The sequence below is a fragment of the Alligator sinensis genome, unplaced genomic scaffold (genome assembly GCF_000455745.1).
Source record: "Alligator sinensis unplaced genomic scaffold, ASM45574v1 scaffold601_1, whole genome shotgun sequence".
Taxonomy (NCBI): Eukaryota; Metazoa; Chordata; order Crocodylia; family Alligatoridae; genus Alligator; species Alligator sinensis.
This window is the reverse complement of record NW_005841905.1, coordinates 564,045-577,604: the sequence shown is the minus strand read 5'-3', so window position 1 is coordinate 577,604 and position 13,560 is coordinate 564,045. Positions and strand designations below refer to the sequence as shown.

General features: G+C 40.8%; 1 protein-coding gene across 2 annotated transcripts in view; it reads left to right on the top strand.

Moving 5' to 3' along the window:
• Positions 1-6,211, top strand: part of PAXIP1 (PAX interacting protein 1) — a 67,668-nt gene extending 61,457 nt beyond the window's left edge. The window contains exons 17-21 of one of the 2 annotated variants that reach the window (XM_025197787.1): positions 1,348-1,448; positions 3,117-3,251; positions 3,350-3,425; positions 4,843-4,903; positions 5,721-6,211. In XM_025197787.1, the coding sequence (XP_025053572.1) occupies positions 1,348-1,448; positions 3,117-3,251; positions 3,350-3,425; positions 4,843-4,903; positions 5,721-5,736 (389 nt within the window). In that variant the 3' untranslated portion in view covers positions 5,737-6,211. Of the gene's footprint in view, positions 1-1,347; positions 1,449-3,116; positions 3,252-3,349; positions 3,426-4,842; positions 4,904-5,720 lie in introns of those variants that run through there. The other variant, XR_003092811.1, reaches the window with a different exon arrangement.
• Positions 6,212-13,560: the final 7,349 nt, after the last annotated feature.

Sequence of the window (13,560 nt, the reverse complement as noted above, 5' to 3'; positions counted from 1 at the left end):
GCATTCCTGAAATAAAAATAAAAATTTATATCTGGTGTAGTTGTGGACAAAAGTGCATCAGGTTTGTACTCGGCACAGGACCAGAACTGTACTGCAATTTTGATCTATTTTTATATTTTCTGTTAATGATATCTTATGCACATGGTGTGGGGGTTGGACTTGTTTTCTAGGGTTTTGACTTGTTTGGTTCAGCCACAGCAGGCAGACTAATCAAGCAATTTGAAAGTTCTTAGGTGGTAGAACTAATTTTTTATAACATTGTGAAAATTTGACATTATGTTGGTTATAGAACTAAAGATAAACCATCAGCTTGAAATCTAGTTAAGTTTACTAATGGAGTTGCTATTTTCAGACACTATCCAGGTCCCACTAGGAGTCTTTCCTTTGCTGTTCTATATGTTTAATGCTTTTTATGTCTCATTAAGATATGGGGCAGGATGAGTGAGAGACTGAAATCCCCTCATAGACAAAAAGAAGGTGAATGACTATGCAGTGAGAAACAAATTGAAAGACTGTCATGGGGTTAAACCCAAAGACTTGAAGTTAGGTCTATGCTCAGTCTTGGATTTTCTTTGTCTTGGACGTCGTTCCTTTGGTATGTGGTTCAGTAAATTACTCTGTGCCTCTGCTTTTATGAACAAGGATAGACATGCTAATGTTTTTTTATATTTTCATATTTAAAATAGTCAGTTATGTGCAATAAAGGAGGACATGGGAGGTAAGATGTTGTCAAATGTACAAAAAGAAAAAAATAAGACTCTCCTGTTATAGAAATGTTGGATGATTCTCAGCGATAAGTAAAGTAACAATTTTTAAATTGTTTTCTTTGATATCTTGATTTCAGTAAGAAAGCAATTTTGCCTGGAGATACAGTGAGATGCAGGGGTGATGCATAGGGGGTGCATGTGGGTGCACGTGCACCCCCTGAGCATGGCAGTGGACCCCCTACAGAAAAGCGCTGCCCACACTGGGCGGTGCCTGCAGGCAGCCACTGCTTGCCACCCCACCACTGGCAGCATTTGCAGGCAGTCTGCGATCAACACTGGATGCCGCTGGCACCTGTGGGTGGTTGCCAACCCCTGGTCGGTGCTTGCCACCTCCCCCCCCGCCAACAGCACTGGCCGTGTCTATGTATGGGAGCTCTGCACTCCTGCCACCGCCGTGGGGGCATGCATTGTTCATGGTGGGGTGACAATGTCAAAACAAGTGGGATTTAAAATAAAGTGTTTACCATTGTTTTTTTTCTCCCTAATGCTTGGTAATAAGAGTTAAGGCTTAGAGGGGTTATGTTGACACCTTTTTTTTCTTCCTTTGTTACATTTGCGACCTATAAATTTTCTTTTTCAGACGAGCAGAACTACATGCTCAGAGATGCAGAAGCTGAAGTGCTTTTCTGCTTCAGTTTAGAGGAGTCCCTAAAGAGAGCACAAGTAGCTCCACTTTTTAAGGTACACAATTTAAGAACATGCTTAAATCTATGGAGCATTTGACCAAAGTTATTTCTCAACTTTGGGACTGTAGCTTCTACAATAAAACAGATGGCATGTTTGGTTATTCGTTTCTTCTGTCTTGAAAAATTCTCCTGCTAATTGTAATGACTTTTCCTGTAGGTATTTGTGTATGTAGTCCTACAATATTTGTACAAGTGTAACATTGCTGACAATAACATCCAGTTATGTTTCCACTTTTACTTAAGATACAAAGCTGTTTTAAATCGGATGACTTAATGGGGGGTGGGTAATAAATAAATAAAAAATATATATATACACGCACACTATTTTAATCTTTACTTTCAGACTCCATCTGACAGCAGAATGATGATTTCTGGAGTGTTTGTATGTGTACATTTCCAAATTTCCTATTAAGCTCAAAAGGAAATTAATAATTTGATCTGTTCCAATAACTTAGTACTATCTCACTCTGTATTGGTCCTGTTCTGGCTGGGTTTTGTTTTATATAAATGGATGAAAGGCTATTGCTATTGGCCTTTCTGTGCTATGTTTTTGGAGAAGATGAACAGCCTCTGTTTGCTTGAGAGCAACTAAGACATAAGACTCTCCTCTGGTCGTATGCACTGTAAGAAACAATTTTAGACACGGAGTAGAAATGCTCTTTTAAACAGAAACCTATTTACTTTATAAATCTATCATTTAAGGCATATCAAAATAAATTATTGGTGAGGAAACCTGAAATCTTCTGCCTTATTTCAGTCAGAAGTTGAGCAGCCAAAAGCAATGTAACACTTTGGATTGTTTCAGGAAATAACATAGGTTTTAAGATTGAGAAGATAAATAACATCTTATTCTTCTGTTACATTTTACTAATCCAAATAACAAAATTAGGCTTCTTCTGGAAAGCAGGAGCAGAAAAGATACTGCGTTACATGTACAGTAGTCTCAGGGTGTAGATACACAGTAAGATTAAATTTGTGTAAACATGGAATAGACACAGGACAGCTCTATATTAGTGTGTCTGGAGAGTTTGTCATCTGTACAGTGGATGCTAGTACAAGTTAGTCTGGTGCTAAAATGCACCATCAAGTAGGTAAGAGCCTAGTTACAGCTTTGTTGGCAGGTGGCAGAAGTTTGCTGGTTATTTGAACAAGGGACTTCTTTCTGTCTCTCTATAAACCATTAGTCATCCCCTCTTCATTCCTACCCTCTCCAATTAAAGACAGGGAAATTCCTTTTTACATATCCTGACCAGTCTTACCAAATCATTAAGACTTTCAGGTCTATTATTTCCAAGTGTTTATAGCATAGTAATTGTTCTTACTAGGTCACAGAAAGCACTTCTTTAGCTGCTCCTCAGGTATAAAGAAGACTGAATTTCTGAAGTCCCTGTCAACTTCATCTTTAAATCCAGACAGTCCCCCCCTCCCCATGCCTCCATTTTATAAGAAAATGAAAAGCCTTTTTAAATGGGTCTTGCCGTAACCCTGCTAAGATTAAGGCAGTGCTAATATATGCCATCTGACAATATAACCCTTAATCTGTAAAATGAATTGCATGGCAGTAGGTCACCCCAAGATGCACATTAGAAGCCACTAGTCCAGAGGCAGCCCTTTTCCATTAATTTTTAATCTGGTTTTTTTGTTGTTGTGTTTTTATTTTTAGGGAAAGTATTTTTACATTACACCTGGAATTTGTCCTAGTCTTTCTACCATGAAAGCTATTGTGGAATGTGCAGGAGGAAAAGTATTATCCAAACAACCTTCATTTCGGAAACTTATGGAACATAAACAAAACAAAGTGGGTGCAATATAAATTTTTTACATGTTTTTTTTTTTTTAAATAAAATATTTAGCTTTTTTGTGTTATTGAGCTCATATTTAGTTTCTTCAATTTAGAGTTTGCCAGAAATAATCCTGATATCCTGTGAAAACGACCTTCACTTATGTCGAGAATATTTTGCCCGAGGCATAGGTATGTATAAACTGCCAGTATAATCACGTCCGTATGTGCAACTCAAGATTTCATTTGTTTTCTATATTTATTTTTCATCAAGTATCTGCATCTGTTATTGGCAACAGTCACAGATGAGAACAGCTAAAGGGGTTGTTAAGTCCATACAGCAAACTGCAGTGTAGTGTTAGCCTAGTTAGCTTTAAGTTACCTAGCTCAAGCAATATTGCTATAGCAGCACACATCTCAATATAGGCTAGTTTAACCCATTCTCAGCTTGATAACAGTCTATATTCAGCTCCATGCTGTCATTCCTGGATTGCTGCCTATCCAGCACCTGAGATAACTATAAAGACAGCCAAGTTAAGTTAGACTGTAGATGTGCCTAGTGTCTACTTCATTTTTTTTCTTAAATAAGCAAGGGTAAAGAACAGCTCTTTAATGGAATGTTCTCAGTTTTTAAATAGGTTTTTTTCTGCTCCTTTAGTGATGTTCAGATGCCCACAAGTGGCCCCACCTGAACTTCCTAGCCAAGGATTCTGATCATGCATTCACAAAGTGCCTCCATGCTAATAGTAGGATTTGTAGTCAGTACTGAAACACCTACAGCATACTCTGGTTGAGAGGAATGCAATGGCAAATTATTCTGTAGTGATGAGTCATCAGGAGTTGATATCTGGGGGTGCTGACTGGGCATTGCAGCAACAAAGAGTTAAACCATCATAGTGAAGTAGCTCATATAGAAATTAGTTAAGTTTACTGTACATACTCTATGTTGAAATGTAGACCCAGTGTAATAACCAGCAACTTTCAAACCTCAAATACCCAACCATGGCAGTCCCTAGAGGGGGGCAGCAAATTGGGGTGACTACCCTGGGCCCCATGCTTCGGGGGGGGGGGTGCATGGCGCAGACAGTGTCGTACAAGCCCTGCCACAACTGCCACTGAGTGCCTTTGGCTCTGCTGCCAAGCTCTGCAGACTCTGGATGCTCGCCGCTCTGCTTCACCGGATCCAGCTGTTTGCCTCCCCCCCAACCCCAGGCCTGACACAGACTGATAGGCACTAGGCCCCGCACACCCATAGGGACAGCTTCATCCAACCCAAATCTCCTTCGTAACCAAAGCATTGAGCTGAGCTCCATGTGGACAGACCTGGCACCCCTATAAAGCTGCACGGGGCCTCTGCAAGGATACCGGACCCTACCCACAAGAAGCTATGTGCAGAATGAGGGCTCAGCACCTTGGTGGTTGATTGTACAGACAAGCCAGCCCAACCACTGGAGTTGTTACTTTGGTAGAGAGTATATATTCACATTAAGACAATCCACACTTTCCTAATTTCCCCTGAAATCTGTCAGTCAAGTGTCTCTGCTGATCCCTATGCCTCTCACAAAGCAGAGTATAGAAGACAGTCTCATTTTATTTTTTTTGTTTCTAGATGTCCATAATGCAGAGTTTGTTCTGACTGGAGTACTTACTCAAACACTGGATTACGAATCATATCCTTTTATTGTGGAAATTACATAATACTTAAGGGCTTGTTAGGGAGACTCCACCATGTTATGAAATGCATTTCTATAGAAGGAGGTGTGGTAGAGTAACACATTAGTCTCTGGTTTCTAGAAATCCGATTTTGATTCATAGTGAAATGAATTTGGTAATTTCCCCATCTGCCCCTGCACAGAAGAGAGATTACAGTTGTTCACCTGAATAGCCTCCTCTGTTGTATTCAGCATCATCCTTTTTTGCACAGTAGGTCATGTCTTGGGTATTGACTATGTAACGCATTCACTAGCCTTTCTTTGTCTTCACTTAAGACATGAGTGGATTTGTAAGACCATTCACTGTTTTCTCAGCATTTGATAGGCTATTGGGAATTCCCTTGAAACTCAGAGAACCCCATTTGGTTGGCAAGTTGGAAGCGAGTTGAATGATGATTTATTTTAAAAATGTCATCTCTTGTCCAGATTATTGAAAGAAAAAAAAAAGCCTTTGATAAATGGTTCCATTTCTTTAATGATGGATGTACAAGGTACTGAATAAATAGGGTGCAAGTGATGGATTTTTTAAATAGGAAAACACAAACATTTTGGCTTGTTTAAACACACGTTCTAGAAGAGATGACTATGGGCACCACAAAAAGTAGGTGATAGCATATCATTGGAGGTTTCTATGGGTGATGAACAGTTCTGTTCCAGAAAGTTATGCAGGCATTTTGATAATTACTGTATTCTTTCAAGAAAAACAATATAAAAATGTAAGTGTTGTATGTCTTTATCTTTATGAGAAAGTATGTGCTTTCCTTAACAAACTTACTTGCAAATTTACTTGATGGCTAGGAAAATACCTTATTGCTTCGGAGTCCTTGGAGCATTAAATCTAGCTGTTCCAGCCACCATATAAAGTAACTAATACTTCCTGTGGATGCTGTTTTCCAGCTGTTTTCCTTGGGGTGATGAGCAGTTTAACGCAGGGAAGCAAAACTAAACTGCATCTTTTTTAGGATGTGTAATTTTATTATGAGGAAACATAATTTACTATGTTTTGTATTATACTACCATTTTAAGAGCCCACTTTAGGTATCATGATTAGCCAGTTTCTAAATGTTTTGACAAATATATGGTACTTCAGCCAAAAGTAAGATGTGGATGTAAAAAAATCAGAAAGGGCTTGCTATCTATTAAATTATGGATGTGGAAGATTAAAATGTTTTGTACTTTATTTTTATTTCTTATACTCTATTTTCTTTTATATTGCTATTTTGCCCAAGTTTTAAATAAATGTACTTTTAAATGTTTTACTCTAAATTTTAGTGGTGGTTCATTTCTTTTTTTTAATCTTACAATTATGGTACCCTAGTAAGAGTAAGTTACTTTCCCCCTACCTCCAACCCCCACCCTCCCCCCCAAGTGACATGAGATTTAAAATTTATTTTACTAGATGTTTATAATAATATAAAGGCAAGTAATTTAATGAGAAATTCTTATAAAGTGCATAACTGTGTTTCTACTAAAACAAATAGCTTGAAGGTGGGCGTGACTATGATCCCCTCTGCTGCACTTTTCTTTTGTGTAAAAAAAGATATTAAATAAATATTTAAAGAAATACACCACATCTGTATTTTAAGCCAGGAAAAAAATTCCCCCCCCCCTCAAAATGCAGGCCAGTACCTATACTTCTAGTTATTTAAGGTGCCTAATTACTCCTCAGAGATGTAGACATCTTTGGACAAGATTTTGTAGTATAGGGGAAAAGAAGTCTAAATGCACTGATGTGCAGCTTGATCAACAAGCAGTTAAACTTTTTGGGGAAGGTGGATTCTGTCTCCTTGTAAAGCACCATGTACATTATGGCACCCAGTATCTTGCATAGAGATGGTTAGATGTGTTTGACTTCATGCTAACTAGCATGGCCATTCATATCTTCCAATGAAATATGCTGTAACTTATGAAAGCCTATGCCGCTGTGAACCATTTAGCTTCTAAAGTGCCACCCTGCCCTCCTTTCTGCCTGTGTCTTGCATTTCAAAGCGGGCTTGGTATGAAATGAACATTGAGTGTAGTAAACTATAATCAAACCACACCAGGTAGGCACAATATTCTTAAGAAACTTTTTGCAGACCTTTTACAAGTATAGTGATATCAGAAAGGTGAGCAAAGCTGTTTTAGTTTGTCTGTAGAAAGCTGTACATAATAAAAATACTAAAATTATATACCCTGTAGTATAGAAAGAGAGAAGTCTGTCTAGTACTTCTCTTCCTTCTGTTTTGTTTTCTCCCAAACTGTCATGCAGCAAGATACTTCAAGCCAGCACCTAACTCACTTGAATGTGAGAATATCTCCACTGAAGGCAGTGGGGCCAACTACATTTTTAAAGCAAGGCACATGGATAAGCATCTCACTGAAATGAAGTAATAGGCTCTCTGACTTGATGTCTTAAGTATTTGTGCTCCCTGGTACAATGTTAAGTCTTGAACTGTGTATTCTATTGAGCTTCTTCCAATTTTCAAAATTTCACTGAATTTTTCCATGCAAAAAATATCAGCTGCTTTGCCTGTTCTTGCCCCTATTGTATTTTTAGTTAACACCTGTATAATTTGAGAGAAAAAAAAAAATTCTTCTTAGAGAACAGCCTTTGCATATGATAGTTTATAGGGTGTTGTATTAATTGTTAGTACACTAAAACCATATAAAAGCAGTTGGTATTGGCTATCACATGTTCTTAGAATTCAAGGATTCAGCATAAGCTTATTTAAAGAAATACAACTCCCGTTGCCCTGCATTCTCATGGGCATTTGGGTCCCTGAAGTCTCATTTCAGCTTGCTCCAGCATTTGGAGTTTTAGCTTTGTTTTATATTTTTTCCTTTAAGTTTGGGGAGTTGTGTGTGATACAGCCGTTGTGTATTTTCTCTCTGTATAAAAAGGTTTTGTAGCATGAATGTGACTGCATTAATTGCAAGGGACACAGCCATGAGGTACGAGCTGACTCTTGATTAATGCAGATGGCAAGTCTGAGAGATCAGAAGTTAGCAAAGATCAGACCAAGAAGACGACATTGACTAGACTTTCTCTCTCCCCAAGTTACACATATTTGTGACACCAGTGGGAAGCCATTCCCTTTATAATGTAGTGATCCCTCCTCCATAAGGCCTGAAAGTAGTAAATTTTGTTGTTTATATTTAAATAATCAATCTTCAGTTACAGAAATGGCTTCTATTTTGGTTTAAGATGTGTGGAAATGACAGATTGCAGTGGGAATTGATGAGGTATTTACTGATAGGTTATTGCTTTGAAGAAAAATAGGAAGTTTGCCGTTCTTGAAATGTTTATCAAATAGACAGTTAGGATACATACATATGTATGTAATGTAAAAAACCCTAAATTGGATGTGTTATCTGTTGACTTGCTATAAAGAAAATGCTTTTTAAAAATTGCATGCATTTATTAGATGCCTCTTTAAAAGGAATTATCTGGCTTTGTTGCCTGGGCTCAGCTTTTTTATTTCTATATCAGATCAGATCATTTCTATCTACTTTGGTTCTAATAATACTTAGCATAGTTTTAGGACTTCAGAGTATTTTACACAGTTCGATCCTGTATCAAATTTAACCCTGGACTATGTAAAGGCATATGTATATGCTTAACTTTACACCTGGTCAATAATCATTGGGGATTACTCACTACATACAATTAAGCACATGCATAATCATTGCAGGATTAGATTCCAGGTGCTAATAGGGCTTCTTTTTTGCAGCACAAATTCTTTCAGTTCTATTAAGAGAAAGACTAGCACTGAATGTAATAGTAATTTTGCCTACTGCTGAGAGAGGATTGATGGAATTGGCTCAGCTTGCATGCCCTTTTTTTAATAAGGGTTCTCGCCTTTTAGGATGAATTTATCCTGTCATCTTCAGCAACCATGCAGTGCTGTTGATGTATTACTGTTTGGCAGAAAAATATAATAGGAGATGCGAATGCAATAGCTCCTTACAGGTAATGCAATTTCATTTCATGAAAACTATCCAAAATGCTGTCACATATTGCATACAGTAGCTTGAGGAAAAGTGAATGCAATGATGGAACAAATGAACCCCCTGGGAAATGTGAGCAATAATGCATCTGTTTCATCATCAGTGGAGACAGTGTGTTTATTTAGCCAACATACAAGTATGACTGATTTGATTAACCTTTCAATTAGAGTAAAAAAAGAACCTGCCAAGAAGTAGCCCTTCATGAACCACAGGAGCTGTCTAGAGCCAACTGGCTTGCACAGATGTTGCTTGGTTGACTGGTGATCAAGAAAAGATTTGATGCAGGAATCCAGTATTAGATTTCTAGTCTGTGCATTTTAGATTTTATTTAATTTTTATGGAGGGATAGATATTTGCTTGCTTGACTCAATCCTTCTCTTTTCCCCTCTCCTGAAGATATGCTAAGTAGTTTATGTTGCAGAGCAAAGTCAAAGGCAATATACTACACATATTTTTACCTCAACATTTGCTTGAGTTCTTCATAGAAAGACTCATTTTCACTGTAGTATCACTACCCTGGGTTTTGAGAATCAAGTTGTACTTCACACAGAAAAGTGAATTCTTATTATACTAGCTACTTCTAGAGCTCCATAACCATAGTATTTGAGTATGTTACAATCTTAACTGGATTTATCATCTTAATACTCCTTTGGGGAATGTTAGGCACCTCTAAAGAGTAAATCAGGAGCACCCCAGGCACTGTGGCAGGAGAGCTGCCTATATTTACCTAGTATTAAAACGGCATAGGAGCTCTGCCTAAATTCCCACTCCTCCCTGGAGTCCACAGCAATGCTTCTACTAGAGCAATATTTAAGTGTAAATAGGAGAGCTACACAAATACATGAGAGTTACTTAGAAGAAAATGGTACAATGCTTAGAGGCAGTATAGAGCAGTTTATAAAACACTGTATTGGAGGGTCATATATACCACAAATCAAAGTCTCTCAAAAGAAAAAACAACTCCCAAAACCGAATGCCAGAATGGTTTAATGGTAGAATCAAGGAGGCTGCTTGAGACGAAAAGTCCCAATTCCAAAAAGTGGAAATAATGCTCAGATAAAGAAAGTAGGCACAGAAACTCTGGTGAGTTCAATATAAAAATCATGATCTGGCAGGCAAAAAAGAGAGAGAGAGAGAGAGAGAAATTTAAGCAGCATCTTGCTAAAGCCATAAGAGCTCTAATATTTATTTTCAAGTATATCAGAAAGAAGCCTGCCGCAGAGTTGGTGGGGCCACTAGATAACTAGAGTGTCTAAGGTATACTCTGGGGAAAATAGGCCACATCAGAGAAGCTGAATGAATTCTTTGCATCAGTCTCTGTTACAGTGGATGTTAGGGAGGTTCCACACCACATAATACTTTTTACAGGATAAATATGAAGACCTGACTCAACAGAAGTAATAGTGAACAAGACACTAGGACCAGTTGGCATTCACCCAAGAGTTCTAAAAGAGCTTAACATTTTAGGGTGTATCCAACTTATCACTCAAACCAGGCTCAGTCCCAGAGGACTGGAGGGTAACCAATGTAACAGTAATTTTTACAAAAGGGCTCCAGAGGTAAGCTAGGGAACTAAAGACTGGCGAGACTAATTTCTGTTCCCAGCACGTTAGTAGAATGTGAGTGCATCTAGAAGAGACAATGAATACATCACAGCAAAAGCTGTGCTAATGCGCACTAGAGTTAGCCTACTGTGCATTAGCGTCACTTAAGAGGCATGCACCGACACTACTATGCAGTACCACCGGTTACTGCTCATTCAGTTATTACAGGTACTAAATTTAATACACAGTAACCACAGTGCATTAATGCATGTGTAGACATGCCCAGCATGATACAAGAAGAGATTGGTGCAATACAATTTCCCTTTTAAAAAACTATGCCAGTTCTTTCCAAGCGTATCTCATTTTTCCAGGTGCCTACTAATTCTAGTTTATTTGTAAGTTGTTAACAAACATATGGATGAGGGGGATTGGTCAAGATATAATGTACTTAGATTTTTAAATCTTTTGATTAGTTCTGTGAAGGATGGGCCCATAAGGGGCCATTAAACACAGATGTTATAAACCAGAGGTTACATAACTAAGCCTGCAACTGCTGGTGACCGGGAGGGCATGACGGATTGATAGCGATACCCTGGTTCTGATGCTCGTCCTCTAAAGCAAGCTGTCTGACTGATGGCCCACGAGACGCACGTAGCCCACGTAGGTTAATTTATAACCACCCATGTTCTCACTTAGCCACTACTCCTACTCCATTGTTCCAGCTGCAACAGTGTCTGGGGTCTCTGGGCTCTCCCTCCCACTTGTAGCTTCCACATCCCCCACCCCAAGGGGCATGGCAACATGATGTAGCTCATGGTGCTGGTGGAGCATGCAGCTGGGGAGCAAAGGGTGAGGCGAGATGCCTGTGTATGCAGTGTATTGACCTGTCCTGCTGTGGCTCACTTTGAGTGTGCAGCCCCCCACCTGCTTAGAAGTTGGAGAGTCCTGCTTTAAAGTATCCACTGCTTGCTACTCTGAGGCAGGATACTAAGTTAGACAGACCCTTTGTCTGACCTAGTATGGTAATGTATATAGTCAGAAACCCAATGTATGTCTCAAACCCAGAACACCTGTTGGGGGAGGGTTTGGGGGGACACTACCACATTTTCTTGCATACAGGATGCACGTCTACCACCAAAATCAAATTCACGTAAAGGGAACCTAGTTTACAAAGTAACAAATAGGGATATGTTCCCATGGCAGGGAGAGGGAGTAAGGCTGGGACTAGGGAAGGGGTGCGGGGAGGGGTGTGGCACAGCCCACTGCCTGCTCCTGGGGCTGCAGCAGGAAGCAAGGCAGAGGGAACTGTCAGTGGGTGCAGGGCACAGAATGGGGTGGGACACTGTTGCTGCTACATGCACCCCAGGAGGGCTGGGGGCTCCACTATGCCTCTAGATCCACATGTGGAATGAAAGTAGGCTGCTGCTGCAGGCTTGGGCCATTGATGGCACTAGTCTCTTTCCAGCACTTGGGGCAGGCTACAATGATGGGAGAAGGGCTGCTACCACCCCGAAGTTCACCACGCCCCATGCCCCCCAGGCCTCCTGCAGCAGCCTCGAGAGTGGCCAACACCACCTGCCTGTGGGGGGAAGCAGAGCCCCAGGGGTTCAGGGCACGGTGCAGCCTAGTGGCTGCAGGCAGCTGGCATCAGCTGCTCCCGGGGCTGCTGCAGCCAGGGCTGGGGTGAATGGGGCCCTGGCCCCACAGCCCTTTCCCCTCCCCCCACAGACTTACCTGCTTGGGGGGGGATGGGGGAGCACACCTATGCTGATCACATAAGAGTGAATTTACCTCCCACAGAACAATTTTTTTTTTTTTTTTTGCACCCAAAAAAAGTCCTTACATAAGATCAAATTCACATGCACAGAACCCGCATAGAAATTGAAGGAAACCTGTAGTTGACCAAGGCTTCTAGTGCATACTGACAGCACTGAGCTCAGTACAAAAACACAATCAGCCATTATCACTGCAAAGCATGGCCAGTGGTGGCAATGCCTGCCTTTGGTACAGCAGCCTTTGGGGTCATTGCCTGTCCAGGAAGTGGGAGACTTAGGTTTTAGGTTCTCAGCTTGAAGGCATGCAGTTTGACGTCTCTCATCTTCCTGGAGAATACCTGAAGCAGGAGTCTATAAAATAATCAGAGAAGGGTCAGGGTCCCCTTCATTCCTCCTATTGAATCTGTCTCACTGGACAGCCAGGCAGACCATGGAGTCTGAGCCATGGGGCTAGGCGAACGAACAAGAAACGCAATGATTCCTGCTCCCTGGCTTGTTGATGTATTGTATGTGCTCAGAAGTTTAAATCTATGCATGTAAGGATCTTTGTAGGCCAAAATCTTGTCACAACCCCTGGCAAGAAAGCAGGGTAGTAGTAGACTAGGGTTCACTTACATTTAGATTCCTAGTTGACCATTTGGATCCATCCCTAAGTGACTGGTTCAAGGTCAAATGGGAAGTTTGTGGGGGATTGAAACAGGTTGCCCTCCCCAGCACCATCTTCCCTGTTAATCCACACCTTATGTGGGGCACCCTTGGAGTCTTCTTTGGAGTTCTTTATGTCCTGCCCTCTACGTCTTGATGGAAGTTATTGTTGCAAGTGGGAGACTGCCCATTGTATTTTCTATGGTGGGGTTTTTTGCCTACACAGGCCTGACCCCCGTCTTTCTCTAGCTAGGCCTCCCTGTCCAAAACCCAGGAAACATGGTTTGACTCCGAGGCCCTAGCCTTTTCGGTGTCGGGCCTTGTTACAATTTGGCCCCATCTCATACCACACCTCCTCGGGCGCTCCACGGCCCCGTCTCGCACTGCGCCTCCCTGGCGCCTGGGCTGTCCGTAGCCCTGCAAAGTGCTGCATCCTCTCTGGCACCTGGGACGGTGCACCCCCAACTGCTGCACCCTCTCTGGTGCTGGGGTCTCCACACTGCTGTGGGTCCCGTATGAGGCCTTCTCCATCCCCTAATAGCCTTACCCAAGCCACTGTTTTTAGTCAATAATAAAAAAAAAAAAAAAAAAAAATTATCACCAGCCAATACAATCAAGCAAAGCAGCAGGTCAGCTTACGGTCATGGGGTTCGTGCTACAT